The sequence below is a fragment of the Mustela erminea genome, chromosome 8 (genome assembly GCF_009829155.1).
Source record: "Mustela erminea isolate mMusErm1 chromosome 8, mMusErm1.Pri, whole genome shotgun sequence".
NCBI classification, from domain to species: Eukaryota; Metazoa; Chordata; class Mammalia; order Carnivora; family Mustelidae; genus Mustela; species Mustela erminea.
In genome coordinates this window covers 60,748,785-60,776,710 of record NC_045621.1, presented here as the reverse complement: position 1 = coordinate 60,776,710, position 27,926 = coordinate 60,748,785, and the positions used below count along the sequence as shown (strand labels likewise).

The window sequence follows — 27,926 nt, the reverse complement described above, 5'->3', positions numbered from 1 at the left end:
ACTGAGCTACCCAGGTGCCCCTCAGATGCTATCTTTAAATAGTAGGAAGATTGCTGACATAATGCTACCCATATACTAAAGCACATTAGATGATGATAACTAATAAATACCTCCATTCTTTTCATTTATTTTTTATTTAATTTCTGTGTTTTAACATAATCTGTTTTTATTTTTATAGACTATCTTTCTGTGGGTGTTGGTTTTTTATTTTTCTTTCTTTTTTTTTTTTTTTAAGATTTTTATTTATTTATTTTACAGAGAGAGACACAACGAGAGAGAGAACATAAGCAGGGGGAATGGGAGAGGGAGAAGCAGGCTCCCACTGAGCAGGGAGTCCTATGCGAGGCTCGATCCCAGGACCGGGATCGTGACCTGAGCCAAAGGCAGCCACTTAATGACTGAGCCACCGAGGCACCCCATTTTTTTTCTTTTCACTTCACAGATCCCACAAACTCTAGGAACTCTCCCTGCCTATTCCTGTTCCCTGACTTCCTCACACGGTTTAACAGATATTTATTGACTGTTTTATACCATGCCTATTTTGTGTGTGGGTCTTGGGGGTAAAGTATGAACATAATAGACAAGAAACACTGCCGTTGCGAGTTTGCATTCTTCTGGGAAGTGGAAAGATAAGAGACACATGACTAAAACTTGTAATCCTTTAGGTGACAATAAGCACGAGTTTCTCCTGCTATCTGAAAGTAGAACACTATGAAAACTTTTGAAAGCTGAAATGGTATAAGCCAAAGAAGCATTTACCATTAATTTATATTGGAAAATATTTGAGCATTCCCAGATGCCAGAAATAACCTCTCTCAGCATCTTCTGGTATCTTAGGACATATCTTAGCAACAGATGCACAAAATAAATCATGATAAAGTACAGAGGCTCACAGACAAAGTTCAAAGCTCTGGTGGCTTGATGTTGAGATGCTGAACGTGGCTCCCTGGAAGGAGCTTGGTGGGACTACTCTCGTTGTGGCTCCGTGGTGCCCACGGCCTTTATAAGGGCTCACTGCAAAGCAAATGCTTAATGGCATTTTCATGTTTCACCTTTTTTGTAAAAGCAAAAATCCTCTTTGGATTTCTGTTGGTTGGCAAAAACAGGTACGAATGTGGATCTTTTGTAAAAGCAAAGAATTTTATTGTGTAAGGTGAACTTTCGAAAAGCTGGAGTTGCCTGAACTGGGGAGAAAGGAAGACAGGGCAAAAGGGAAGAACATGCTGGGGGTGAGAGGGAGATGCCTTTTAACTAGAGGGATCAGGGAAGGTGTCCCTGAAGCATGAAGTTCAGGAGAACCTTGGTGGCAGCGTGCTGGTGTTCAGGGCTCAGCTGAGGCCAGCACTCCCTGAGCAAGCTGGGGAGTGATGGAGCGGACTTCAGTAGGGCTTCTGCAGAGCCAGCTCGTGTAGGGTCTCATGGGTCATGGAAGGGCTTGACTCTTGCCCCTGAGTGAGAGAAAAAGTGAACGGAGGTCTTTGAGTCAGAGAGAAATATAATCCTGATTTAGTTTTGAAAGTACAGGTCACCCTTGAATAACATGGGTTTGAACTACTTCCATGTGGGTTTTTTCTTTTTCTGATAAATTCAGTCCAGTACTGTAAATTTATTTTCTTTTCATTACGATTTTCCTAATAACATTTCTTTTCTCTAGTGTACTTTTCTAAGAATACAGTCTCTAGCACTTAAAATGTCACAATATGTATCAGTCAGCTGTGTATGTCATCAGTAAGCCTTCCAGCTGACAGTAGTTAAGTTTTGGGGGCGTCAAACATTTCATCCAGATTTTTGGCGGCAAGGGGAAGTCTGTACCCCTGTGCTGCCCATCATTCAAGAGCCAACTGTATACTGCTTAGAAGGCCAGAATCCAACCTTTTAGAGGACGAAAGACTTTGTTTTGCTTCTACATCCCACTACTCATGGCTTCCTGGATCAGTCCTGGCCTCTCTGTCATTTCTCCTAGCAGCACATGCCCTGTGGGACTAACTTCACAGGATAGTCTGCACTGGTATGAGGTGTGGTATTTGTGAGACCCTGAAGCCTTACAGGTGAGAATGTTGTGACTTACGTGATAAACGACAGTTAAGGGTTTTCTGCACTTGAGGTCACTTTAATGACCAAGATAACCTTAGGAAAGTGTCAGAGACATTTTATGTTGTTAATAAATGTGCTATCATTGTTGCTTTTGATCCCTTAAAACACATCACAAACTTACTAAAGTCAGATGGAGAAGCACTTGACTTTCAAAATATGATAGGTTTATGGAATTGAAAGTCTGTTTTCAGAGTGTCATTTTCTGTGACAAAGGAAACTTCAGTCTTAGTAGTAGTTTCAACATGAATGCATACGTGTGATAGTGACTATTACCATGCATCTGACATGTGCAAGGCACGGAGTGAGAGGTTTAACATTAATCTTGATAGACGCGCTCATCACTTAGCCTCATAGCAATCCCGCAAGATGTGTTTCCTAATCTCCCTTTGACATACAGGAACATATACTCAGTGACGAAATTCCTTGCCTAGAGTCAAACATTGCTGAAATGTAGGTCTTTTCAGAGTCTGAAATTCAAAGTCTGCATTTTCCACTAAAGTGAGTTTGTTTCTCCTCAAGTTCCCAGGATCCCGTGGTTGGTTTGTCTCTTTCTTATTCTCTGTCTTTAGCTCTAATCCATGTTGTGAGAACAAGTTAAAAGTTTGAACCCTCAAAGACATTTTCAGATAACTTTTTTTTTTTTTTTAATGAGTAAAACAATAGAAGTTTGTTAAGGAAAGATACAGAAAAAAGCTCTCAAGAGTGAGAGGAGTCCTGACAGGGTTGCCAACGAGGGCCTTCAGGGTTGGTCTTCTATAGAAAACTAACCACGGAACTTAAATCCTCTTAACATCAGATAAATTTTTCTTACCAAAGTAGTATTGAAATTACTGGGGTCCAACGGATGGAACCCAGTTCACTTTATAACAGAACCAGCTGTTTCTTTTGGCTGAGCAAGGGGATCATGTTAGAAGTAACTTATCCTTGGGGCACCTGGGTAGCTCAGTGGGTTAAGCCTCTGCTTTTGGCTCGGGTCATGATCTCAGGATCCTGGGATCCAGCTCTGCATCAGGATCTCTGCTCAGCGGGGAGCCTGCTTTCCCCTCTCTCTGTGCCTGCCTCTCTGCCTACTTGTGATCTTTCTCTGTCAAATAAATAAATAAAACCTAAAAAAAAAAGACTTATCCTTGAATTTGTATACAACATAAATGGTATATGATATTTGGAACTCTGGATACAATATCAGTATTTCATCTCCTCTGGCAAATAATTATCAGTAATATGATGCTTGGAATTTTAATAGGCAGAGTACATCATCAAAGGCAACCCTAAACATCCTGATTTTGTTATAAATCTCTGATTTTCCTGATTTGAGATCATGTTATGATGAGGTTCTAGTTGCACACACCTTTATGGACACTGAATTTAAAATATCAGTACAGCCACAAATACCTGCCCTTCTCTCATATAATCACGTTTTATAACTGGCATGTTCTAGTTCATGGCCACTGGATGTCACTGTCATTCCCCAGATGGAGCCCTCTGCATTTATAATCAGTGTGAGGACTGAGTGGGGGAATGGAGTGGGGGCAGAAACTTCAGTTTTAAGTCCTCTGGAACTTAATGGGATCCATGTTTGTCTTGCTCCCATTTTGATTCCTAATTGAAGCCATGGTATGAAGCAGTGGCAATTAACACAATACCTCAAGCGCATACCTATAGACTCCTCGGGAAGAGGAATTAATTGTATTTTAGTGTCATTGCTGGGGACAGCTGAGAGTTCCATTGTGAATATCATTGTGGAGTGGCTTTAATAAGCAAAATGAATGACTGGAGGCTTTTAATGAAACCATTTTTATGTGTGCAGCTATACCCACGTGATCTCTTTAAGACAGAAGCCACGCACAGCTTCTTTGCAGCTTTGAAGCTGCTTCCCTTCACTGTTTCTGTCCAACCCTCCCCCCCCCCCCCCCCCCCCCCCCCGCAAAGACTCACAAGTCTTTCTCCTGTTGTCTGGAGCTGATAGGTAGTTGTGCTTTCAGTGCTGTGTGTAACCTGTCAGCATCAGAGTTGCCACCGCCCTTATCAACAGCACAAATAATTGTGAAGCCTGTAGGATCTGTGGCCTTAGGCTTCCTTTGCTACTTAAACTGACCTGATCTTTGAGGAGGCAGGGTGTCCTGGTGGCACACTAAGGTGGAGTCAGAAAATAGGAGCATGTAAGGAGGGCTTAGAACTAAAACTGCCTCCTGGTGCCGCTCGTTTTTCCTTCGCAGTATCTCATAGCCTGAGTTGAGGTCTTACCATTTCTCTCCTCGGGGATTATTTTAGCCTTGTAACTGGTCCTCTTGCCTCTGGTCGTACCAAGGTTATCCATGGGAATGCAGACCTGATTCTTTATGCATTAGGGTCCAAGATTCCTTGGAGGGCTTGAGGTACCTGTGACCTGCCTACTCCTCCTATCGCCAGCCTCGTGTCTCCCCTCTCCTTCCTCTTAGTTTATACATTAAAGACATGCCTGTAGTTGCCCACATATGCTGTAGTGTCTATGCCTTGGTTTCCTTGCTCCTCCCATTAGGATTCTCAGCGAGTTCTTTCTCATCATCTTTACCTGGCTGTGCGTTTTCCAAAGCTTACTTGGAATTTGAGTCAAAAATGATAGCAAGGTATAACTGCTCACCATGTCCTAAAAATATTATGGAAACAAAGTAAGATGAAAACTCTTAACTGTTGAAGCTGACAGCCAGCTAACCTAGTGCCACAGTCTAAGAGGAGAGAGAGAGAAAAGCAACTGGAGGCACCCCACACTCAGCCTTACGAGGAAGAGTCACCCCCTATGTCAGAGAGCAGGTAGGGAGACAGATCGGCCTCTTCTGTGTTCCAAGCAGCTGCTCCTCACGACAACTAGGATCCTTGTTGGCACCACCATTTCTCATACATCCTTTAGGAAATTGCAAATCCTGAAAATAACAGAACACTGGGAGTGAGTGATGAGTTGTGTCTGGGGAGGGGATGTTTCCGCAAGTATATGCTAGACTGGGGTGTGGAAAATAAACAGATTTGGCCAAGAAATAGATACAACGCTCTTCAAGCAGGAGTATTTATAATATTAATCAGAAAAACCCCAATGATATAATAATAGGAGGATGTAATCAATTACAGTACATTCATAGGATATAAGTTAGGTAGCTTTTGGTTATGTTTTTGGAGTTCTTCCTTTGTAGAATGATGTGGACAGATATAAGATTATAAAGACGATTGATTGATTGTATATTTATAAACCTATATTCAGTGTAAATTTTGTGAAAAATATATACAAATATATTCATATAGGCCCAGAGAAAAATATAAGAAGGGAATATACTGAAATGTTAAGTGCTAATTCCCAATTGATAGATTTAAAGATGAATTGTGATTGTCTACTGTCCATGGTTTTCGAATTTCCAATAATGGAAACATACTATTTTAGAAATCAGAAGAAAGGAAACAAACACAATTTCGAAAGAGATTTTTAAAGATTGAGACATCTTCCTGAAGCTCCAAGTTGAACCAAGTACCCATCTTCTGAGCTGCCGTTAACATTTTCTTTAACTATCTTAATTTTAATCATGTTATTAAAAGTAGACAGTAATTCCATGAGAACTGGAACTCTGTGTATACTTCTTTGTAACCCAGGGTCTAGGACAAATAAATAGTTTGTGAACTGAACTATACTAAATTGTAAGGTACTTATATCAAGCAGTTCAAAGGATGGATAACAATATGCAAGGAAGGAAGAGACAGGGAAAAGAAGCCAGAGACCTGCTGTGCCATGCCCAGATGGAAATTTGCTCTCAGTCTCTCTCTCTCTCTCTTTTTTTTAATTTAATTTATTTATTTGACAGAGATCACAAGTAGGCAGAGAGGCAGGCAGAGGGGGAGGGGGAAGCAGGCTCCCTGCTGAGCAGAGATTTCCCCTATGCAGGGCTCCATCCCAGGACCCTGGGATCCTGACCTGAGCTGAAGGCAGACGTTTAACCCACTAAGCCACCCAGGAGCCCCTGCTCTCAGTCTTTAAAGGATGCATCAGGTAACTTAGAATTTATGGAAGTGGTTTCTAAACTCTTCAGGTGTTTATCTGTCAGCTTGAGGTAATGTGTATGCAAATACTTTGCCGAAGACTAAGGATTTCTAGGAATACAAGTTGTGATTAGTGAGTGTGAGTTAATGTGAAGATTACTTAATTTGTTGAAGAATGATCTGCAAGGCTTTTATATCCATCAAGTTTAAGTGTCAAGATTTTCCTATTAATTGCACTTGGGGAGCTGAATATGGTGCTAGCAATTTTTCTAGGTGAGCTCGTTTTCTTAGGTTAAGGAACCTTTTTCAGAATTGAGCCCTATTTTTATTCTTTGCTTCTCCAGTTTTTGTTTTGCCTGGTCAGAGGCTGTTCATTTTTATCTGAAAATAAGATTGACAAAATGTATGTAGTTTCTGCCTCGCCCAGAGAAGTACAAGGACCATTTGTCTCCAGGAGTTTCCTGTAACAAAGGTGTACAAAGAATTGTTTTCTGGGCGAATTAGAGGTAAAAGCCACTTTTGTTTCTTCTCTTATCAAGTGATGAGAAGAGTAGGGACTCAGGTTTCTATTTGAGCCCCACGCTGTACTTTCAGTAGATTCAGCGAAGAAATCCAGGCAGAAGGTCACAGGTGAACACTTTCCATTCTGGGAGGATTGAGGGTTTTTAAAAGACTTTGAAGTGAAATCAACAGTTTCAGAAGAAACTTCTTTCCTTTCTTCTTCTTCTTTCTCTCTCTCTCTCTCTTTTTTTTTTTTTTTTTAAAGAAAAACTTCTGGAAATTAAATAGAAAACAGAATTACATGTAGTTATTATTTGATAATATTTCATTGCATTGCTATGACACCTTACCCTGGTCTGTCAGATACAAAGATAAAACTTAAATTGACATGAAGCTTTTGTCGTGGTTTTAAGAAAGCTTTTCTTTACTCCTTCAGAGAATTTCCCCCCCCTTTTCTCCTTTTTGGACACTGTTTTGAAGTGATTTAGGAGGGCTTCTCTCCTCTTTTTCTACCTACATAGAAATGGTGTTCAGTCATGGCCATTCACTTTCCAATGCCTGACAAATACTGCACTAAGTAGACCTGTATCTATAAAGTTTTGATAGTATATTTCAATGTAGTATTTTAGGTGGATTTGTGAAGTTTTAAAATTAGTCTTTCAAAGAATCAGGATGAATTTATGAGAAGGTTACTTAGGGTCATTTAGCATATGGTAATCCAAAAAGTGCCTCAGTTCATTCTGGCTGACAGTTCTTAGCATCATTGTTTTTGAGGTTCGCAGTAGAGAGCTCCTGGTTACAGAATTAATTTTCTCTTTTTGGTATTTAAAACATGTATTATAAGTTACTGTAGGATCATTCAGTTGGCTAAAGTCCACTTGGTTTTAGAATGACGTTAGAGAGGAAGAGTCACTAGAAAGTTAATTAGAAGCCATTTGACCAGTATTTGTTTTGTCCCCCCGACCCCCCCCCCCTCCGTTCTCAGGTCTCCGTGATGTCCCACGGCCTAGGCTAAGTAAAACAGAGCTGGTCTTCAACAACTTTTCATCTCCCTTTACGCATTCTTTTCCTCTCCAAATTATCTGTCTAGGCATCTTGTATCTTCATGTTGAACTCCTCCATATAAGGGTCTGTGTTTTGTTAGGTATCTGCCTTTAGAAATCATGAAGTTTCTTAAGACGTGATGAACGGATAATCAATCATGCCTTTTAGGATTATTTGGATTATTGTGACATTGATCTTTTAATATAATGAGACTTGATTGGGGGATGATATATGACAGTGCATCCAAATTGGGATAGGACTGTGAACAGTTACAAAGATTATTAATATAATGTAATTTTGAAAAGCCAGTTTCTGTGATTAGTAAGTTTTAGCTCCATTGCCAGAGGAGTATATGAGATGAAAACTTGTAGCCACATCTGATCCTTTGGAATTATTTGCTTTCTTTTACATTATCTGAATTTTCAATAGACTATCCAGAGATCATCTTTGAAGGAATGAAAAATATGGCTTCTGCTTTCTCACATACTCTAGTTAGTCTAGATTTCTTTGAAGAAAATTTTCTCCTTAAGATTAGCAGAATATTTTCCCTATGCTAGTTATGTGTTATTTAGACATTGGGTATTATAGTTCAGTGAAATTGTCTGTGAACATCGTATGTTATCTTTCCTTTGTAGATTGGTATGCTGGGCTTTGTTTGCATGTCGGTTGCTGCTTGGTTGGGGATCATGGATATTGCCCAAAGTGCTTTTCGTTACACATTTGTCATAACTGTTCAAATGCAGTTTGGTTTTTCTGCCCTTTTTATTTTATTTCCTTTTTTGGTACAGTCAAAATTCAAATGACTTATGTTACTTTCATTTGAGATTAAGATTGATATCATTTGAAATATTGCCCATTATTTTCATTCCCCTTATACTCAAAATGTGGTGGTTTATTTTCACTTAATTAGCAAATATTTATTGAACACAATTCAAAATGAAAGAATTTGAGGCCGTTGAGACATGAGAACTGTCGGCACACAAGAGAGGGTTTTAGTGGATATGGAAAGAATGAACAGGCTATAAATAGGCTCGGCAGAGGCAGCAGGGGATGTCCCCCCAGCAGGGGCTGTAGGTGGAGGCAGAGACAATGCTCGCAGGGGAAGAGCCTCGGTTTGGGATCCGGCATGCTGCTGCCGTTCAAATCCTGAGATGCTTGCTATTCTGAACTTCAGGTTCCTTTTCTGTAGGATGGAACTATAACTTACTTGCTCAGTAGACAATGTTATTGTTTAACCACAGACCTGGTGGCTTCAAACAACAGAAATGTAGTCTGTAGCAGTTCTGGAGATGAGAAGTTCTAGAGATGAGAGAGAGAGAAGGAAGCAGGCTCCCTGCTGAGCAGAGAGCTCGATGCGGGCCTCCATCCCAGGACCCTGAGATCATGACCTGAGCCAAAGGCAGCGGCTTAACCCACTGAGCCACCTAGGTGCCCAAGATTTTATTTATTTATTTGAGAGAGAGAGAGAGAAGGAGAGATAACATGAACAGGGGGAGGAGGGCAAAGGGAGAAAGAGAAGCAGACTACCTGTTGAGCAGGGAGCCCCATTCGGGGCTTGATTCCAGGACCCTGAGATCAAGACACGAGCTAAGGGCAGTTGCTCAACTGACAGAGCCATCCAGGTGCCCTCCACCCTTATACCCTTTAAAATAAGTACTCCTCCACAGCCAGTGCGATCCAGTGAAAATATAAGTCAGTTCACGTTATTTCTCTGTTCAAAATGTTTTCTCATCTGACTCCAGGGAAAAGCCAGAACCTCACTCTGAACTGCAGGCCTTTCTCCAGTCGTCCCAGCTCATCACCACGGCTTCTCTAGCCTCTTCTAGGACTTGCCCCTTTGCTCACTCAGCTTCGGCTACATTAACCTCCTCCTGGTACTTCAAACATAGACCCTTGCTCTTGCCTCAGAGGCTTTGTTCTTTTTCTTCCTGTTGGTGTCTGCTTGGCTCATGCCCCCTTCTCCTTCGGGTTCATTCAAACACTACCTTCCCAGCGAGACTTCTCCTGGCAAGCTGTTGAAAATGAATTGTTTTCCCTTATGGCCTCCTCTCTCCCTATGTCCTGCTCTATTTTTCTCTGTAGTCTGTATCACTGCCTATTAAGATTTACATTTTATTTGTAGTCTGTTTCTTCCCATTAGAATGAAAGCTCCATGAGGCAGTGATTTCTGACTGTTTTATGCACTACAAAATCCCAGGCCCCCAGATGAATGTCTGACATGTGGTAGGCCTTCAGGAAATATTTGTCAAATGGATGAATGAATAGTAAAACTGCCAGACTCCATGGACGTATCTCACAGCAAGTAGGGAGTAGACACGCTTTTTGAGCAAGGGTCGCATTGACACACATGTTCTGTGAGGTTTGCTGTGGTATCAATGTCCAGGCTGGACTGGAAGAAGGAGAAAATAGAAGTTTGGAGATTCATTAAGAAAAAGCAAAGGTCCAAATTGGGATTGTGACAATGGGAATGAGTGAGGGGTTGTTTAGAGACATTTGGTGGGAAAATCTCTGGTATTTGGAGATAGCAGAAACGGAACATATAGGAGTGGATATAAAGATGCAATGGAGATAGAATTTAGGAAAAAGCAGTTTGAGAGAGAAAAAGGAAGATGACTTTGTTATGAAGTTTATTTTTTATTTTGATAAAAGATACATAACATAAAATTTACCAGTTTTAAGGGTATAATTCATTGGCATTATGTACATTCATACTGTTGTACAACTATTACCACCATCCATCTCCAGAACATCTTTAACTTCTCACAGTGAAACTCTGAGCCCATTAAACAATAATTCCTTGCTCCCCAGTCCCAGCAACCACAATTCAACTTTCCATCTCCACAAGTTTGTCTATTCCAGGTATCGCCTATAAATGGAGTCATACAGTATCTGTTCTTACGTCTTCTTACTTTACATATAATATCTTTAAGGTCCATCCATGTTGTAGCATGTGTCAGAATTTCATTCCTTTTTAAGGCTGAATATTCCATTGTACCTGTGTCCTGTATATTGTTTATCCATTCATCTGTTCATGAACATTAGGGTGTTTCTACATGTAGTGAATGATGCTACTATGAACATTGGTGTACAAACATCTGTTCTAATCTCTGCTTTCCTGTCTTTTGATTAGATGCTCAGGATTGGCATTGCTGGAATGTTTTAGTATTTGGGGGGAACCACCATACTGATTTGGGATTTAGACACACTGTGTTTGAGGTGGTGGAAAGTCTCACAGTTGGGACTAGAGCATGAGTAAAAGCAACAGTAGCAAGAGATTTCATCTCAAGGAACTCAACAGATTGGATGGCTGAAGAAGGGAGAGTGAATTAGCTTAAGAAAGTGAAAGAAAAGATTTTAGCCAAGGATTGCATTTTAGGAGGGAGGAGGAGCTATGGGAGCTCATCAATGAGACAGAAAAAGAGTAATTGGAGTTAAGAACAGAACCCAAGTGTTGATGCACATTTAGCTCAAACTCATCCATATGCATCGAGAACTCTTACAAGAACTTCCTTTCAGATGAAGAAACTTCTATTTAAGTATGACATTACTTTCCAGGGTTTGGGTGTTGTAGATCACAGATTACTACTGAGTGTTGAATGTTTGAGACACAGATACTTTCCAAAAAGGTCCTAGAAGCACCTAAAAAGCAGAGGGTTTCTGTATGCTTTAGTTGGCTGTTCTTCACTTCCTGTTTTGCATTAGTAATTTCACACTTTTCTTTAACCTCTTATTGAAATATGATGCACCTTAAGAAAAGTGAATAAGCCATATGTAGACAACTCACTGAACTTCAGATGTCGCATCAACTTGGATATCCAACACCCAGAACAAAACAGTATCTCCCACACCCAGTGGGAGGAGGTTCCCCTCATACCCCTGCTCCATCTCCTACTCTCCCCATTATCTTGATTTCTAACGCTATATATTTATTTTACCCATATTGAACTTTATGTAAGTGTAATCATGTAGTACCTAGTCTTTGTGCCTGACTTCTTTCATTTAATACTGTGTTTGTGAAATTCCCCCATACAGTTGTAGTATATGTATTCTACTATTTATTACATTGTTTACACTATTCAGTCATTCTCATGTTGATTGGCATTTCGGTGGTTTCCAGTTTGGGGCTATTATGAATAACACTACTATGGAAATCAAGTTTCTTATTAAAATGGGAATTGTGCATGGTTTGTTCCCCTCTGTAAAGTTGTTTTTGCTTATTTCATTTAAGTACCTTTCCTCCCAAGTGCCTTCCCACCGTACCTGAAATATATTTAAGTATATTAATATATTCCTATATATAGATATTTTTATATAAATATATAAGTATATTTAGGTATATATGTTAATGTTTGAACACTAGCTTTGAAATAATAAAGTCTCACAAGAAATTAGGTGTTTTAAAAATTGTATGTTCTTGCATTAAAATTTTTTCTTTTAAAGCTTTTACTTTAATTTTTCTCAACTATCCAGACTATGTATCTTAAATGTATTTTGAACCTGTCAAAATTTTTCTCTCCTAATGGGGTGAATTGTTCAACCTTGAGGCAAATATTTTAATTTTGACATCATGACGAATTGGAGAAAAAAGAATAGCTTCTGCATTATTAATGCAGATTTATTATCAAACTTAATTATAATTTACATAGCAATAAAAGGAATTGAGAATTAACAAAGAGTGCATTGTGATATCTTGTCATTTTTCTCCTCAGGTTACAGTCTGCTTTGGTATAAAAAATCAATATTACTAATTCAAAATTGCTAAAATGGTATCAATCTGGCTATTCTAGAATTGAGCTGAAATTTCCTATATTTGATAAAGATACATACATAATATAATCTGTAAATTTATACAGTTACGTGTGTCCATATATATTTCTTTCTACCTACATGTTTGTCTATTCATTTGTCCGTCCATCCATCCATCCGTCTGTTGACATACTCACTGAAACATTCCTTACAGAAAGAACAATGGAAGACCATGAGCTGGTGATTGAAGTGCTGTCTAACTGGGGAATGGAAGAAGAGAATAAACTATACTTTAGAAAAAATTATGCCAAATATGAATTCTTTAAAAACCCAATGGTAAGTGAAATCCTTATGAATAGTTATGGGGAATAATGAATTTGTTAAATGTTATTTTATTTTATGTGAAGAAAAGAGTCATCATAAATCAAATGCAATTCCCCATTGGGTAAATTGTAAGTAAAAACTTTGTTCTGTGAACATCACAGTTAACGTTTCTTCGTACTCTAACAATGATTAGTCAACATTATCACAGAAGTTCCAATGAACTGTTTTGGGAGCTATTTCTTTTTTCTTCTTTCTAAGAAAACTATTATACATTTAATTTTGGGAATCAATAATTAGATATCCATAAGCAGCTCCAAAGTATTATAGCTGAACACTTTTCACAGAATTTTGGAAATTAAAGTAAGAAAATTTCTAACCTAAAAACAGATAGATGATTGTTGGGAATGCTATAGCTTAGCTAAAAATTTCAAATTGACATGCATCTTGCTGTTCCAAAATATTTTTTCAGTGCAGTAATGACTGAGCTAAATAGAAATGAGGTAAAAGACCAGAGCATTATCTAATAAATACTACTTTTATGGTAGTTCTCTTTAAATGAAAAAAAAAAAATGTGTGTCACATTCTAGTGAAGACTAGGGATCTGGAGAAGTCAGAATAGCCTCTGGGCTCATTATTTTAAATTGTTTTTGTCTCTGCAGTTGTAACATATTTCTACACGAAGTTTTGGATAATTGGATTGAAATGATCCTTTATGAAAAATATATGATACACACTATAATAGAATATTTTCAAACCCTGGAAGACCTCTTATGTTCTCTTTTATTTGAACTTATTAATAAAAACATAATGGGATGATCTTTGACAAAGAAAATAAAAGCATCCTAATAAAAATAAAATAGAATTAGAATTTGAAGGGAAACTATTTTCTTTTTGTGAATCTTTATTAAATGCAGGAATTTAAAAGTATAGTTAAAGGCATATGGTTATAGTGCTTGCTTTTGCTTATAGTTAAAGGCATATGGTTATAGTGCTTGCTTTTGGTTATATTTTATTATTATTACTATTATTTGAACAAGGCTCTACACTCCTTTTGTAGACCTAGAGCAGTAGTTATCAGCTGGGGGCGATTTCACAATGTCTGGAGTCATTTTTGCTTGTCATTTCGGGGGTGGAGGGACGGGGCTGCTAGTGGGTGGAGATCAGAAACGGTGTAACTAATACTGACCACAGAGTTAGATCAGATAGTAATAGAATAGTTGTAAAACCCTGTCCTTGGAGGAAGTACAGTAGTCTATATTTTCAAAATGTGTCTGATCATAAAATTACCCAGGGGGAGAAGAGAGTACCCAGACCTACTGAATCAGACACTCCAGGAACAAGGCCTGGGAATTCCTATTTTAAACAACTGCCTGGATGAATTTTATGATTGAACAAGGTTGGAAAGGACCTGACTTACAGCTCCCTGGCCCTACGACAAGTCCTGGTTCTTTTAGTTCCCTGGCTCTAAGACAAGTCCTGTGACTGTGACCTTAGATATACCCTTTAATTCTATGAGTCTTGACTTTGTGACATGGAATTGATGGTCCTTTAGTATCTGCTGGAGTGGCCACAGGACTTAGAGAAGAGATACGGGAGCAGAGACACTGTCATCCTGAAGGCATTGTTTTGAACTTGATGAAGGTGGTTCTCTCTTTATCTGCATTATCTGAGGGTGCCTGCTAATCTTTGGGCCGTACTCCTACCTTTTCATGAAGATACCTGAATATAGAGTCATAATTAAATCTTTTCTAGCATGGCTTTTGAGATAATATAACCTATATCTTTTCGTCAGTATTTTTTTCCAGAGCATATGGTGTCCTTTGCAACTGAAACCAATGGTGAAATATCCCCCACACAGATTTTGCAGGTAAGATATATTTCCATTAAAGTCTGTAAGAAACAGTGTAATAAAGGGAAACTTTAAGGTCCATATTTTTACATGCCCAGATTGAAATGTTATACCTTGATGGATGAATTTTTGCTGGAGGTGAACCTGAAAAGAAAAGAAACAATAGGAAAGAAAAGAACAAAACCTGAAAAAAGAAGTCCCTGACTCAGGAAAGGCTCCTAACACCATTATTCTTTCTAGTTTTGGCCAATTGTCAAAGGATTTTCAGTGTTTAAAAAAATGTGTTCAAAAAATGTGTATCATGAAAGGAAACTTGGCAGAATTTTGTTCTGTGATGTGTTTAAAGACTATGTTAGTCTTTAAATCAAAACCCCCAGTAAATTGTAGACATTTTGCTAACAGATATTTAGTATTAACTTTTATAGCAAATGCTCTCAATCCTATTTGTCTCAAAATATTTAGCAACTACATGAAAGGAGAAAAAAAGATGTAAAAACATATATTTTGTATACTGACATGTCATAGCTATGTTGCATTCTTGAGCAGAGTTCTAAAATGTCTTAGCTGAATTAAGAATACTAGTTACTTAATTAAAAATCTCCTTAATTTTGCATCTTTGGGGCTCATTTCTTCCAAACTGGCTATGGCTTTATGTGATCATTTTTTAAAAGGTATTTTCATTTCAATCAAACAATGATTTTCATTATTTTATTTTTCATAGATCAGTAGATTTCACATCAGAAGCTCTGCAGTTTTTAACAGGTTAATGTTCAGTAATGTCTTTATAATGGTTACTGTTTGATCTAAGCCCATAGGCATCGTGAAACCCACTCAGTATTCTCTGATCTTTAAAGAAGACAGCTTTTAATATTTCCGATAGAGATAGTACTTGAAATATATTGGTAGTTAAGTATATCGGTAAATATATTGGGTGTTACAGATCTGTATTTCTATGGGCTTTTTAATAGTTTATATTTCATTTTTGCTCTTCATAATATTTTAGACATATGTTGAGTCTCAAGAGATTTTCCTAAAAGCTTCTTCTACGCTACCAGGTTTCACAGACACCCCATCAGAATACTAGGCTGAATGGCAGGGGCGTCGACAGCTGTACCCGAGGGGAGGGCCCAGCTCCCAGGCCCTCTCTGTGCTTCACCACTGGATTGTGACAGGGTGGTGCGTTGGAGCTTTTATTCCAACTCCTTTTCCCAATTCTCCTCTAATATAGTTATATGACTTTAATGTGAAATTACAAAAACAAGAAAAATCATAGCTTTGGAATCAGATAGTCCTGCATGTGCCTCTGACCTTTTCTCTCCACTGAGGCAACGTTTCCACTTTTTAAAATGTTTCTTCTCTTTCTAGTATGACCTCTCTGACTCCCTTTTTAAAATTTAATTGGTTTGGTTTAATAACTTGGAAAGCACTCAAACTAAAAAACCTACTCGCCTGTTTTGCATGTCAATTAATTAATAACTGTGGCTCATTAAATTAAAAAAAGTTTTAATAATTTACTTAAAAACATACATATCTGTTCTCAGCGGTTCCCTGAGTAGCCTTTTAAAATATGTCACATCGTTTTAGAGAGTAATTTCTCTTACTTTACATTTTTCCATTTTGCATTTGTTTATTCATAGGGATTTCTGTTTTCTTCTTTTAATGAGATGCTAATGCATTTCCATCGTCTTATTAAGGATGCTGAGTACAACCACTCACACAGAGCTATTCATTTTCATTCTCATTTCCCTGACCAGCACATGCCTACTGTCTCAGTTCATTATTACATTGTAACAAACTATTCCAGACCTTAATGGCTTAAGTACCCACTCACATTTTGCCAACAACTTTGTGGGTCAGGAATTCGGAGAGGGTTTAGCTGGGTGGGTCATCTTTGAGGTATGTTGACTCCCTGGGGGTTGAGGTTCCCCTTCTTAAGATGGCTTTTCATGATGTGTCCCCTCTACCCGCTGGCCTCTCTTCTCTCCACATGGGGTCTCCATCCTCAAGGGCTTTACTAGCACATAGGGCTTCTCACAGCAGAGCTGTCTCAGTGTAGTCATATTTCTTATGTGACCGCTAGCTTCCGGGATTTAACTAGTGGAGGCCATCAGGCCAGCTAAGGTCTAGAACTAGAAGTAGAACTAGCTGACTGTCACTTCTGCTGTATTCCATTGGTCAAAGCAGTCATAAGAGCCTTGCCCAGATTCAGGGGGTAGAGACACAGACTCCAGCCCTGCACGGTTAGGTGGCAAGATCCCTTTGTAGAAGAGCATGTGGGACAGGAGATAGTATTGCAGTTCTCTTTGGAAAACACAATGTACTCTAGCCACTCACTACTGAACCCCATAGAGGACAGAGAAAAGATTGTTTGCTTTACTTCATCAGGGAGGAGAACATGGCTCAACTTTCTAAACAATTCAGTAATTGAAGTCAAGATTGTGGTCTTTTACTTGCACTGTAATGAAGCTGATAGGTTCTCAGGGAAAATCATAGAAAAGGATGAAATGTATCAGGACTTAACTCTTAGATGAAATCTAGCTTTTCAAATAGACATTGAAAAAACTTATGATTCTAGTGTTTGACTAAGTCCTGTATATTTTGTGAATAGATTTTCATTTGGAATTTGCCTCAGGTTATCAAAAGACTGATTTATTTTCTATTGTATTTATATTGCCATGCCTATAATGATACGTTTAAGTGATATTGACACAGTTAGAGTTTGCATGTTTGTATTTGAAATCTTGGGTTACTAGAAGGCTACAGTAACTGATTCGGAAACAACATGAGGATGTCTAACTTTTCTTGCAGATGTTTCTGAGTTCAAGCACATACCCTGAAATCCATGGCTTCTTACATGCAAAAGAGCAGGGAAAGAAGTCCTGGAAAAAGATTTACTTCCTTCTAAGAAGATCTGGTTTATATTTTTCTACTAAAGGGACATCAAAGGTAATTGAAATGTCCATGTTGTATTATGAACTGTAAGTGAAAGTGGGTTTTCCTTTGTTTTTATTAGTTTATTACTGGATATCAAGAGTTGGTACATTGATTTTTAGATCCCAAACATTTGCCATAATCAGTTTAAAAACGGACTATTCAGTTCCCCACTAATTTCAACATATATCCTGTGATGGAATCTAGATGCTCTTATTTTGTGACCACATACCGTGCTCATTTCTCTCACCAAATTCACCCCCTTCCTCTTTACCCTTGGCTACAGACTATGAGGTCCGGCACAGTCCATGTCTCCTCTTTCCACCCAGGTTGTCCTCCTGATCTTGCCTCCTCCTGAACTTCTGTTTTTGTTGATGCAGTTAGTAACGCTCCGCTGAATTGTAATTGTTTTTATTTCCTTTGCACGTGTGACAGTTTTGTCTCCTTAGCCACATTATAGATTCCTAAAGGGGGTTGTGTGATGACTGGCGGTGGAGGCACGTGTTCGTGTGTGTGCTGGAGTGCGTACAGCTGTACATGCAGTCGCACAAGCACATGTGCAGATGCTCCCACACCACCACTCGCCCATGTCAGTCCCACCATGCTCGGCACCATGTTGTCCCTATGTCTGTGTGGTCTAGTCAGTGAACTACGCCGTGTTTTATAAGTGCTGACGTTGTATGCAACGCATTGATCCTTTTCAAATAAAACTTTTTAAAAACTTTATTTATTTATTTGTGAGAGAACGAACAATGCACAAGCAGGAGGAGCAGCAGGCAGAGGGAGAAGCAGGCTCCCTGCTGAGCAGGGAGCCCAATGTAGGACTTGATCCCAGGACCCTGGGATCATGACCTGAGCCAAAGGCAGAGGCTTAACAGACTGAGCCACCCAGGCATCCCAAGTAAAACTAATTTTGAGTGTTTTCATGGTGGGTATTTTAATTCTGTTTTCATGCATCTGTTGTTGTCAGACAACATTGTTAATTCCTTGTGGGTAATCTGTCATTTTTCTCTGGCTGTTTTTCAAATATCATGATAATCATTGGTGTTCAGTAATTTCCCTGACTATATTTCTAGGTGCACTCAAATGTATTCTGATAAATCTTACTCGATTCTCAACATATGCATTCAATCTGCAAATTTCTGTTTATATTTATGCTGGAAATGTTCATCCATTATTTATTGGTCGCTATCATTATGTGATCCTTCAAATTTCTGTAGGCTTTTCTGTCTTGGGTAGTCTTGGCTCCAGGCACCCATTTGCTTGTGGCAGCCTCCCTCCAGCCTCCCTGTCTTTATGTGGCCTTTTCTGTCTCTTATAAGGACATTTGTCATTGGGTTTAGGACCCACATAGATTATCTGAAAAATGGTCTCATCTTGAGATCCTTAGCTTCATTACTTCTGCAAAGAGCCGTTTTCCAAATGAGGTGGTATTCACAGTTTCTTGGGATGGGGCATGGATATATCTTTTGGGAGCAGGGATAATCACTCAACTCACTATAGAAAGCCAGTGAAAAATTTTGAGCAAGAGAGTGAGATGATCAAGTTGTAAGATTACTATGGCCATAAGGAGCTTAAAAAATTAGTAGATAGAGTGAGAAAGGGAGGGAAAAAAAAAGAACAAGGGGGAGTGATCAAAGGTTGCAGGGAGCTGGGGGACAGAGAGAGAGAGAGATTTACGAGCGGCACAGATGCTGAATAGATGGTCATTCGGTAATCCAGAGTAGAGGTGACAGGATCTAACCTACGATGAGCAGTGGAGGGGGAAGAAAGGGATGGATACAAGATTAAGAAGTAGCTGGCCAGGTTTTGTTGACTGATTGGTGCAAAAAGAGAGGAAGCATTTGAGATGTTCTTAGAGAAAGAAGTAAAGAAATAGGCGTTGATTTAATAGCGTAGACAGGAAAAAGAGGTTTACTATCACATTATCTTAGAAGTAGGATAATGATCTTGGTTCTAGATATATTGTGTTAAGGGTGAAGCATCCGAGTGGAAACGCCCAGAAAACAATTAATGACAGTGACCAGATTTTCGGGTGATAGGGAGGCACAAGGAGTGATAGTTGACTCCTCCAGACTTTCCTCAGCTTTCCCTCATACACAGTTTTCCTTCTTTGCTGTTCACATGTGTGCACGTCACACGTGTGTCTCCTTGAAGTGTAAGTGCTGGCACAGGGCTCTACTAATTTAGTATCACATTCCCTCACAGAAATGTTTTGTTTTTAAGTATATGTCATTGGACTACTAGTATTCAACCAGTTTTTCTTGAACATTTAAACTAGTTTTCAAATTTTTCTATCAGGAATAATGTTAGGATAAATAATTACCTATTTCTGTAATTAAGGTTTTAGAGTCTCCCTAGTCTAAATTTTAATGAGGTTATTCGTTTCCCTGTTTCCTGAGTATGAAATTACATATGAAGGTGTTTTTTAAACAAATACATGCATATCTTTATACTTTTAGCATCAGAGAAAAGTGGCTTCTAAATCAGTAATCATATTGATTGCACTCTTTCCAGTAAAACTTCACTGGAAGATATGATAATGTTTCTTTCATTCCTAAATTCTTATTTCTTCAACTGGTTTCTCATTAAAATCAACTGCCCATTATATTTTCTCTTCAGCCTTCACCTCCTTTCCCTGCCCACCCATTACACAAAGGGCAGCGCCTTCTTCCATCTACTGGATCCATGCTTTCAACCTTACATTGGTCTTCTCCCTGGCCAGGCAGAATTACAGGCATCAAACCTCTATTCTCAGTCCATATTTTGCTCTTTTCAACTTGGTGTCTGACTTTGCTGTACTTTCAGTACATAATATTCTTCTCTCTAGCCTGTGTCTAATGAGGTCATGTTCCACAATCTATACATAAAAATGATTTTAAGTTTCCCCTCAGAAAAAAAAAAAAAAGAAATACAAGGTATTAGGTAACCTCAAGGATTATGACCTTGACATAAATTATGCATGTTATCTAATGTTTAATATGACATTTCTGCCTGGGAAAGAGACCATTTCCTGTTCTTTTTCTGTGAGAAGGTCTTGATTTATTATACTTTCTGAAGATGTGGGCTGCATGGGAGTTAGTTAACCACTGCTACAAGCCTTGGAGATGTGCCTGTGACTTTTATTTACAGAGAAAGGTCTAAGTACCACACCTCTCTCCCAATTCTCGCCATATATACACATGTGCGTGCGTGGACTTTGCTCACCATGCCAGCTCAGGCTTCTGATCGTACAGTATCATAAGTCTTGATATATCTGCACTAATAGAGCAAAGATCAGTCAAGACATGAACCTCATCCTGCCTCTGCAGCCTTCTAGATTTTCTCAAGCTGCCTTTCTCTTATATCCAGAAGACTCAGCTTCACAGACTTCTACAGTATCAGTGGACAGGGCTGGTTTTATCTTTTCTTCATAGGAATCAGACATTTTTACTAGCAAATCAGTTTCTATCAAAAAATAGTTTTAAAGGCCATGACAGTAAGAGTACCTTTCTCCTTCCTCTTCCCTTGTTCCAAGGGCCCTAGGCTGGATCTCTTTTAACAGTTTTCTTTTCTGCCTTATTCTCCTATGGAGATGGGAACTGTAGCCATTCATTAGATCAAAATGCCTAAGAACAGTGACACACAGAGGACAGTGACATACACAGAAACTGTCGCTCTACTAGTCATCTGGGATGGAATAGCCTGCTGGTAAATGACTAAAATTTTTTGGATATGGATTTGAATGGGTTGCTCCAATTGCTTAATGTTCTGGGTTTTCTGTCTTTTTGGTTTTGTTTTAGAGCACTGCTTCTTAGTTTTCAGTGCCTGTGGATCACCCAGGATCTTGTTAAAATGCAGAATTTGATTCAGTCGGTCTATGGTGGGGCCACAGAGTTTTGCATTTCTAATAAGCTCCCAGGTGATGCCTGTGGTCCTGGTCTGGGACCACACTACTAGTAGCAAGGTTTTAAAGAACAAATGCATTTTTGGTCAGTTTTGATCATACATCCAACCCCAGAATTAAGCACTTCTCCAAGTTATTAACCTGTCACAGCATAATATGACCCAGTGATTTCCCTTGACCAGCCTTAAATCTCATGGATTTCCCAGAGAAGAAATAGCTGTACATGATTCCACTTTACCTTGAAAATCAGAAACATTCAACTGCCAGGTAATTTCCTGGACCTCTTCTGTATCAGCTACCTTCTTTTCATACAGAAGGTAGTTATGCCCCCTGCCTCGTTGCTTGCCGTGGGGTGCTAGGTAGTACCCAGAGGGGAGGGGGATCTTTTCTAAATGAAGCAGGAATCTTTGTCTCTTTCTCCTTTTTTTCCTCTAACTGCTGTGGAGGCTCAAACCACCCTTCTTGCCTTTGTCGAACTATCACTATTTGAAACCTGGACAAGGAAAACATTTTTAAAAGACATTTTTGCTGCTGTCTCTCCCTGAGATTCGTGAAATGGTGGTTAAAGAGAACATTTTAAAATAGGGAGATGAAGATTTTTGCATATATTGGCCGTTAAATGATAAACGAATCACTACTTCTCAAATAATACTGTATTAAGTTCCTGGTTCTTGAAGGATACAGTAACTTCATTTTTCTTCCCTTTGTATTTCTGTGCCATTATTTCGAATAATTGTTTTGCCAAGGTGTAAGTTAAGTAATACAATAGAAATGCAAAAGAGAGCATGCAAAAGTATGGATTCATTTCAACTCTCACATTTGTATCTTTTTAAAGGAACCACGGCATTTGCAGTTTTTCAGCGAATTTGGCAATAGTGATATATATGTGTCCCTGGCAGGCAAAAAAAAACACGGAGCACCGACTAACTATGGATTCTGCTTTAAGGTACAGGCTTAATATTTTGATAGATGAATAAAGCAAGCCTCAGCCTTTTAGGTAAGCTTGGGTTTCTTTTAATTTCTTTTGAAAAAGAGACAGCTTTCTCTTATATATAGGAGAATTTTAGTGGCTTTTATTTCAACAGGTGTTACCTTCAAGATATGCATTAACGATAAACAATGTGCTGTGGCCTTCTAGCCTAACAAAGCGGGAGGGCCCCGAGACCTGAAAATGCTCTGTGCAGAAGAAGAGCAGAGTAGGACGTGCTGGGTGACTGCGATTAGATTGCTTAAGGTAATCTCACTGCAGGCGTGAATTTCTATTAATGCTGTGAGTGCCATCAAAGTTTGAAAATAGCTGTATTTCAAAATGCGAAGACTCACTGTAAGTCTGTATACCCAAATGTTTGTATTTTTTTTTTTTATCTAAAAGATAAACATTAGTAGAGTGGAATAGCCTAATGCATTTATCTTGTATGTGTAGAGTAAGTATTCCATTTTTAGAAATGCTCTGATTTTTTTTTTTTTCTCAAGGGGATTACATATACGGCTAGTATAACTGATGGGAGAGGAGAAGTGAGTTGTGGGAAATTGGAGGGGGAGACAAACCATGAGAGACTGTGGACTCTGAGAAACAGACTGAGGGCTTTGAAGGGGCGGGGGTGGGAGGTTGGGTGAGCCTGGTGGTGGGTACTAAGGAGGGCACGTATTGCATGGAGCACTGGGGGTGCTGCATAAACAATGAATTTTGGAACACTGAAAAAAAATTAAATTAAATTAAATTTTTAAAAAACCTCCTATAAATGATTCAGTCTGTATTTTTAAAATATTGTCATCAATCCACCATGACGTGTATTATAAAACGTGCCCACCTAGGTATGTCTAGTGCAATTGTTTTACACTTCATTTAACTGTTGTATAAGTTGCTTTCCAGTTTACTTCAAATTATAATGTAAATTTTAGTATAATATACTATTAAAATATCACCTTGTGTTAAATAAGCATAGTTTACTGGGAAGCATTTTGAGAGGAATAAGAGTTTTAAAAGTTATTTGGGGAAGAAAGACATAGAATGATTTCTTCCAGAATGTACAGAAAGCACATATTTAATTTCAAAGCTTCTATTCTAATAAATTTAACACAACTTCATAATTTTAAAAATTAATCAACCATTTCCTTTTGAAGAAGGGCAGAATAATCAGAATCAGAATTATTAGTCCTCATACCATGTTGGGAAGATAGTTTTATTTTTTTCTTTTAATTTATTTAATTGAGGTGAAATTCACATATCATAAAATTAACTGAATTAACTATTTTAATCAACTGGGCTAATCTGATGAACATATTAACTGTGTTCATTTTAACTATGTGAACAATACAGTGCCATTTAGTTCATTTAGAATGTTGTGCACCGCCCCCATCTCTCTAGCTTTTAGCTCCAAAACATTTTTATCACCTCGAATGGAAACTCCCAGCTCCTGGCAATCAACCATATCTGTGTCTGTCTCTCTAGGATTTCCCTATTTTGACATTTCATAGAAATGGAATCATACAATATCTGATTTTCTGTGTCTTACTTCTTTTATTTGGCATACTGTTTTGTGGTCCATCTACCTTATAGTGTATATTAGTACTTGGTTCCTTTTTTATGGCTGAATAATATTTGTGTGTGTGTGTTAGATAGACAATTTGTTTATTCATTTATCCATTAATGGACATTTGGGTTGTTGACATCTTTTGACTATTCTGAATAGCACTTCTATGAACATATGTGTTCATGTATTTATTTGGATACCTGTTTTCAATTTGGAGGGTATATACCTAGGAGTAGAATTCCTGGTCATATGGTAATTGTGTTTAACCTTTTGAAGAATTGCCAGAATTTTTCCACATAGCTAAACTGTTTAATGTTCCCACCTGCAATGTGTGAGAATTCCAATTTCTCCATATCCTCACTAATGCTTGTTATTTTCCTTTTTTTAAAAAATAATTTTCCTAGTGCATGTGAAGTGGTATTGGCAGAAAATTTTTTAAATGGCTTAAAGGAAGCTTTTGGATTAACTCTGAAATTTGCTTCCTTTTGCTGTCATGGCAGATAGTCACTATAGTTACCTTTTTACAAGAGGTTTGTTTTTCAAATAGTCTACTGTTAAATGACTGTCATGATTTCGGTTTCAACAAAGCTTAGAAGTCTTGATTCTTTGAAACCCTCATGGTAAGTAATTGCTTCTATGTTGCCCTCATTGTCATAAAATGTAAAAATATAAAAAGAAAAAAAGAAAAGAACTTTAGAGAGTGTTGGGAACCAACCGATCAGGGAAGTAATAGTTAGTTGACTCGGGATGTGCACTGGAGTCACTTGAGGCATGTTTTGAAGTTCTGTGTGTCCGGCCCCATCGCTGGGGATCCTGATTTAGTGAGTGAACTCCAGATTAAGAACCAGTGACCTCATCCAGTCCTCTCTTTTTACAGATGAAGAGGCTGTCACTCCTTGGAATACTTTAACCTATCACAGTTATAGTAGAGACAATACCTTGAGGTCTCTGGTTCTCTCTTTCCTTCCATCAGAACTCTGGAAATCAGGAGAGGCTGGTAAAGGAGATGCTTTCCAACCTGGTTAGTCAAGGCTTCCTCCCTTCTAGTTTGATCTCAAGTTCAGACACCCAACTCTGAAATAGGTGGTGAGCACACTTCCTTTAGTGCCACTGATTTTACGAGGATACACCATTTATTTTTGTATAAGTAGAAAGAAAAGAATTATGTCAATAAAACTATGATATGATGCTTTCGTATCCCCTATGATTTTTATTTTTATCCAGTTATTTTAGATTTATTTAAGCCTGTAGATGTAGATTTTCATCATTTATTAGCTTTGTGTACATACATACACACACACACACACACACACACACACACACGAAATAAATTATGTGAGGCATCTCTAAAACTTCATATTCTAAGACTGGCTTTCCGAAATCATTTTTATCTCAGAGCCATGGATACCCATATTTCATACAGACTATCTTACTCTGTGCTGTCAAGAGCTTCAAGGAGGCAGAACTTCTCAGACAGGTGCTTTGCCATGGTCTCTGGAGTTATCTTTCTAGCCAGTGGCCTCCCATCTGCAAAGTTTGATGGGAATGATTTTTTGATCTCACTAAACATTTCAGGCAGTGACAAGTCACTTGGTCAACAGTGAATATAATGCTATAGTTAAGGCAAATTTATGAATGTTAAAATTTGAAAAGAAGCACGTGTCCAAGAATTGATGAAATATAGAAAAAGCTTTCTTTCTTTCTTTTTTTTTTTTCTTTTGATCCTTCCATATCCAGAATGCTTCCTGGAAGATGGTCTCCTTCTCACTTTTTTTTTTTTTCCATTTGATCTTTTTGAAGCCTTTTCCAAGGCACAAATGTCCACTTCAACGATTCTCTGTTTCATTTCTATGGCTTCTGTAACAAATTATACCACTTTAGTGACCTAAGACAATGCAAATTTATTATCCTACACTGTTGTCTTTCAGGAAGTCTGAAATGGGTCTTATTGCCGTAAATGCAAGGTGTCCAAGGACCCAGTTCTTTTCTAGAGACTCTGGGGAAAGAATCCATTTTCTTATGCCCTTTCCAGACTTTAGAGGCTGCCCAGATTCCTTGGCTCATGGTCTCTTTCTCTACCCTCAAAACCAGCACTGAGGAGCTGAGACCTTTTCATGCTGTGACTTGGTTCTCTTCTCTGTCTCCCCCTTCTGCTTATTAAGGGCCCTTGTGATTATATTGGATCTATACATATTCCCAGGCTTCAGGAATTAGGATGTGGACATCTCTGGGGTCCATTATTCTGCCTACCCTGTCCATGTTCCCTGTGTTGTTTTTCTCCCCCTTTATTAATTGTGGTAAAGCTTTTCCAGATGAGGCATAGAGGGAGAACATTTACCCTGAAGGCAATGATAAACCACCGAACAGTTTCAAATGGGAAAGTGATATGACCTGCTTTACCCTTTAAAATACCTAGATATGGGAAGCCAGGGCTTGCCAGCATGACGTATTTGAAGGACTCTAATAGGGGAGGCAGGTGGTTCCCCTGCAGCTTGTCGTCAGCTGGGCACTGGCTTCATCCCCCTGGCTAGTGCACCTGGACTCAGGTGGTGTTAGATGTATCTTTTGATTTTTGACTCTGGATGTCTGTTGTATTTCCAGCTTATCACTGAGCTTAGTGGGAGGTGCAGGGACAGAGGAGGCTGTTATGTTGATTAGACTGAAAGAGCATGGGATTTTCTTCACATGCTTCTTACTAGATCCTGCCTTGAGAATTTGGCCTCTTGTTTAATTTTTATTTCCTTTTTTTTTTTTTTTTCATACACACATGTGAACTGTTCATGTAGTAGCAGAGGAAGAGTCTCCGGTTCTCTTTGGAGGCATTCCAGTTATATTGAGATACATAGAAAATCTGAGAATTGTTTATGTACAGTGCCTTGGTTCCCTGTTGTCTTCTCCCCATCCCTTCAACTAGAACTCTGCTAGCTTCTTATATAGTTTGGTCCCTTACCTGCCCCTTTGTAGGACAGGGATGTGTTAAGGTGACTCATGTCCTACCTGTCCACCAGAGTTAAGTACTTACTAACAACCACCAACAGCATAGAAGCAGCTACCCAACACTGCAGGTACCAGGCACAATAGACCTTTGAAGGAACAGTCTTGATAGCAGGTAGCTGGCTTTCCACTGCAGATAAATAAAAGGCGACCAAATGGCATGCGTGCACCTTGTGAAAGTATTGGTTAGAGGTTAGTGTGTATTCTCCAAAATGAACTTGACTGGGAATTAAACTCTGTCTTCTTTTTATAGTTGTGGTAGGTTTAGAGTTGTTTTAAAGTAAATTTCATTAGGTCCCATTAATGTCAATCAAACTGTAAATTAAAAAATGCAATTTTTATAACAGGAAATAACTAGATAAAGAAGTCAACATAAAGAATTTTAAATGAATGTGGGTTTGTATTCGTGTTAAAAGCCAAATCTTGGAAGAAGAGACTCTCCAAGCCGCCCTCTGATTTTTCTACCTAATTACCAGATAGATCCAGTTTGCTGGAATTGCTTTTAGGGAAATAGTCTTCAGTAAAGAAACAGTTCTGTTGGAATGTTTAAATGGAATTCATCCTACCAGTGAGATTGGATTCCGTGATGTCTCCCCAGTCTCTTTTATGTAGGACCTACTTCTGGGTTCATTGTGGCTCTGTGAAATAGAATTGTTGAGGATAGCCAGAAAAAAGAAAGAAAAGAAATGTAAAGGCCTCTCTGTCCCATTATGGTTTTGTTTTGTTTTCTTTTTCTTCTTCCTTCCTTCCTTCCTTCCTTCCTTCCTTCCTTCCTTCCTTCCTTCCTTTCTTTCTTTCTTTCTTTCTTTCTTTCTTTCTTTCTTTCTTTCTTTCTTTCAATAAAGTGGATCAAATCTAAGGGGAGTACCTTATAGCTCCATACGGTGAGCCCTCCAAAATAAGTTTGGTCATGGCAGTTAGCATTCTTAGTTTTCTCAACTCCGGTAATCCGCTCACAGTCCAGACCCACTTTCTAATCGTAGCCTGGCAGCTGAGTCTTGCGATGCTACTTCCTGAAAATAAA

At 38.6% G+C, this 27,926-nt stretch overlaps 1 protein-coding gene across 5 annotated transcripts in view; it reads left to right on the top strand.

Moving 5' to 3' along the window:
• GRB14 (growth factor receptor bound protein 14) overlaps positions 1-27,926 on the top strand; it is a 115,074-nt gene that overhangs the window by 75,653 nt on the left and 11,495 nt on the right. For 4 of the 5 annotated variants that reach the window (XM_032355787.1, XM_032355784.1, XM_032355789.1 and 1 more), the window contains 5 exons: positions 12,599-12,720; positions 14,501-14,575; positions 17,366-17,503; positions 22,210-22,320; positions 22,513-22,608. In XM_032355787.1, coding sequence (XP_032211678.1) covers positions 12,599-12,720; positions 14,501-14,575; positions 17,366-17,503; positions 22,210-22,320; positions 22,513-22,608 — 542 coding nt within the window. The remainder of the gene's footprint in view (positions 1-12,598; positions 12,721-14,500; positions 14,576-17,365; positions 17,504-22,209; positions 22,321-22,512; positions 22,609-27,926) is intronic. The other variant, XM_032355785.1, reaches the window with a different exon arrangement.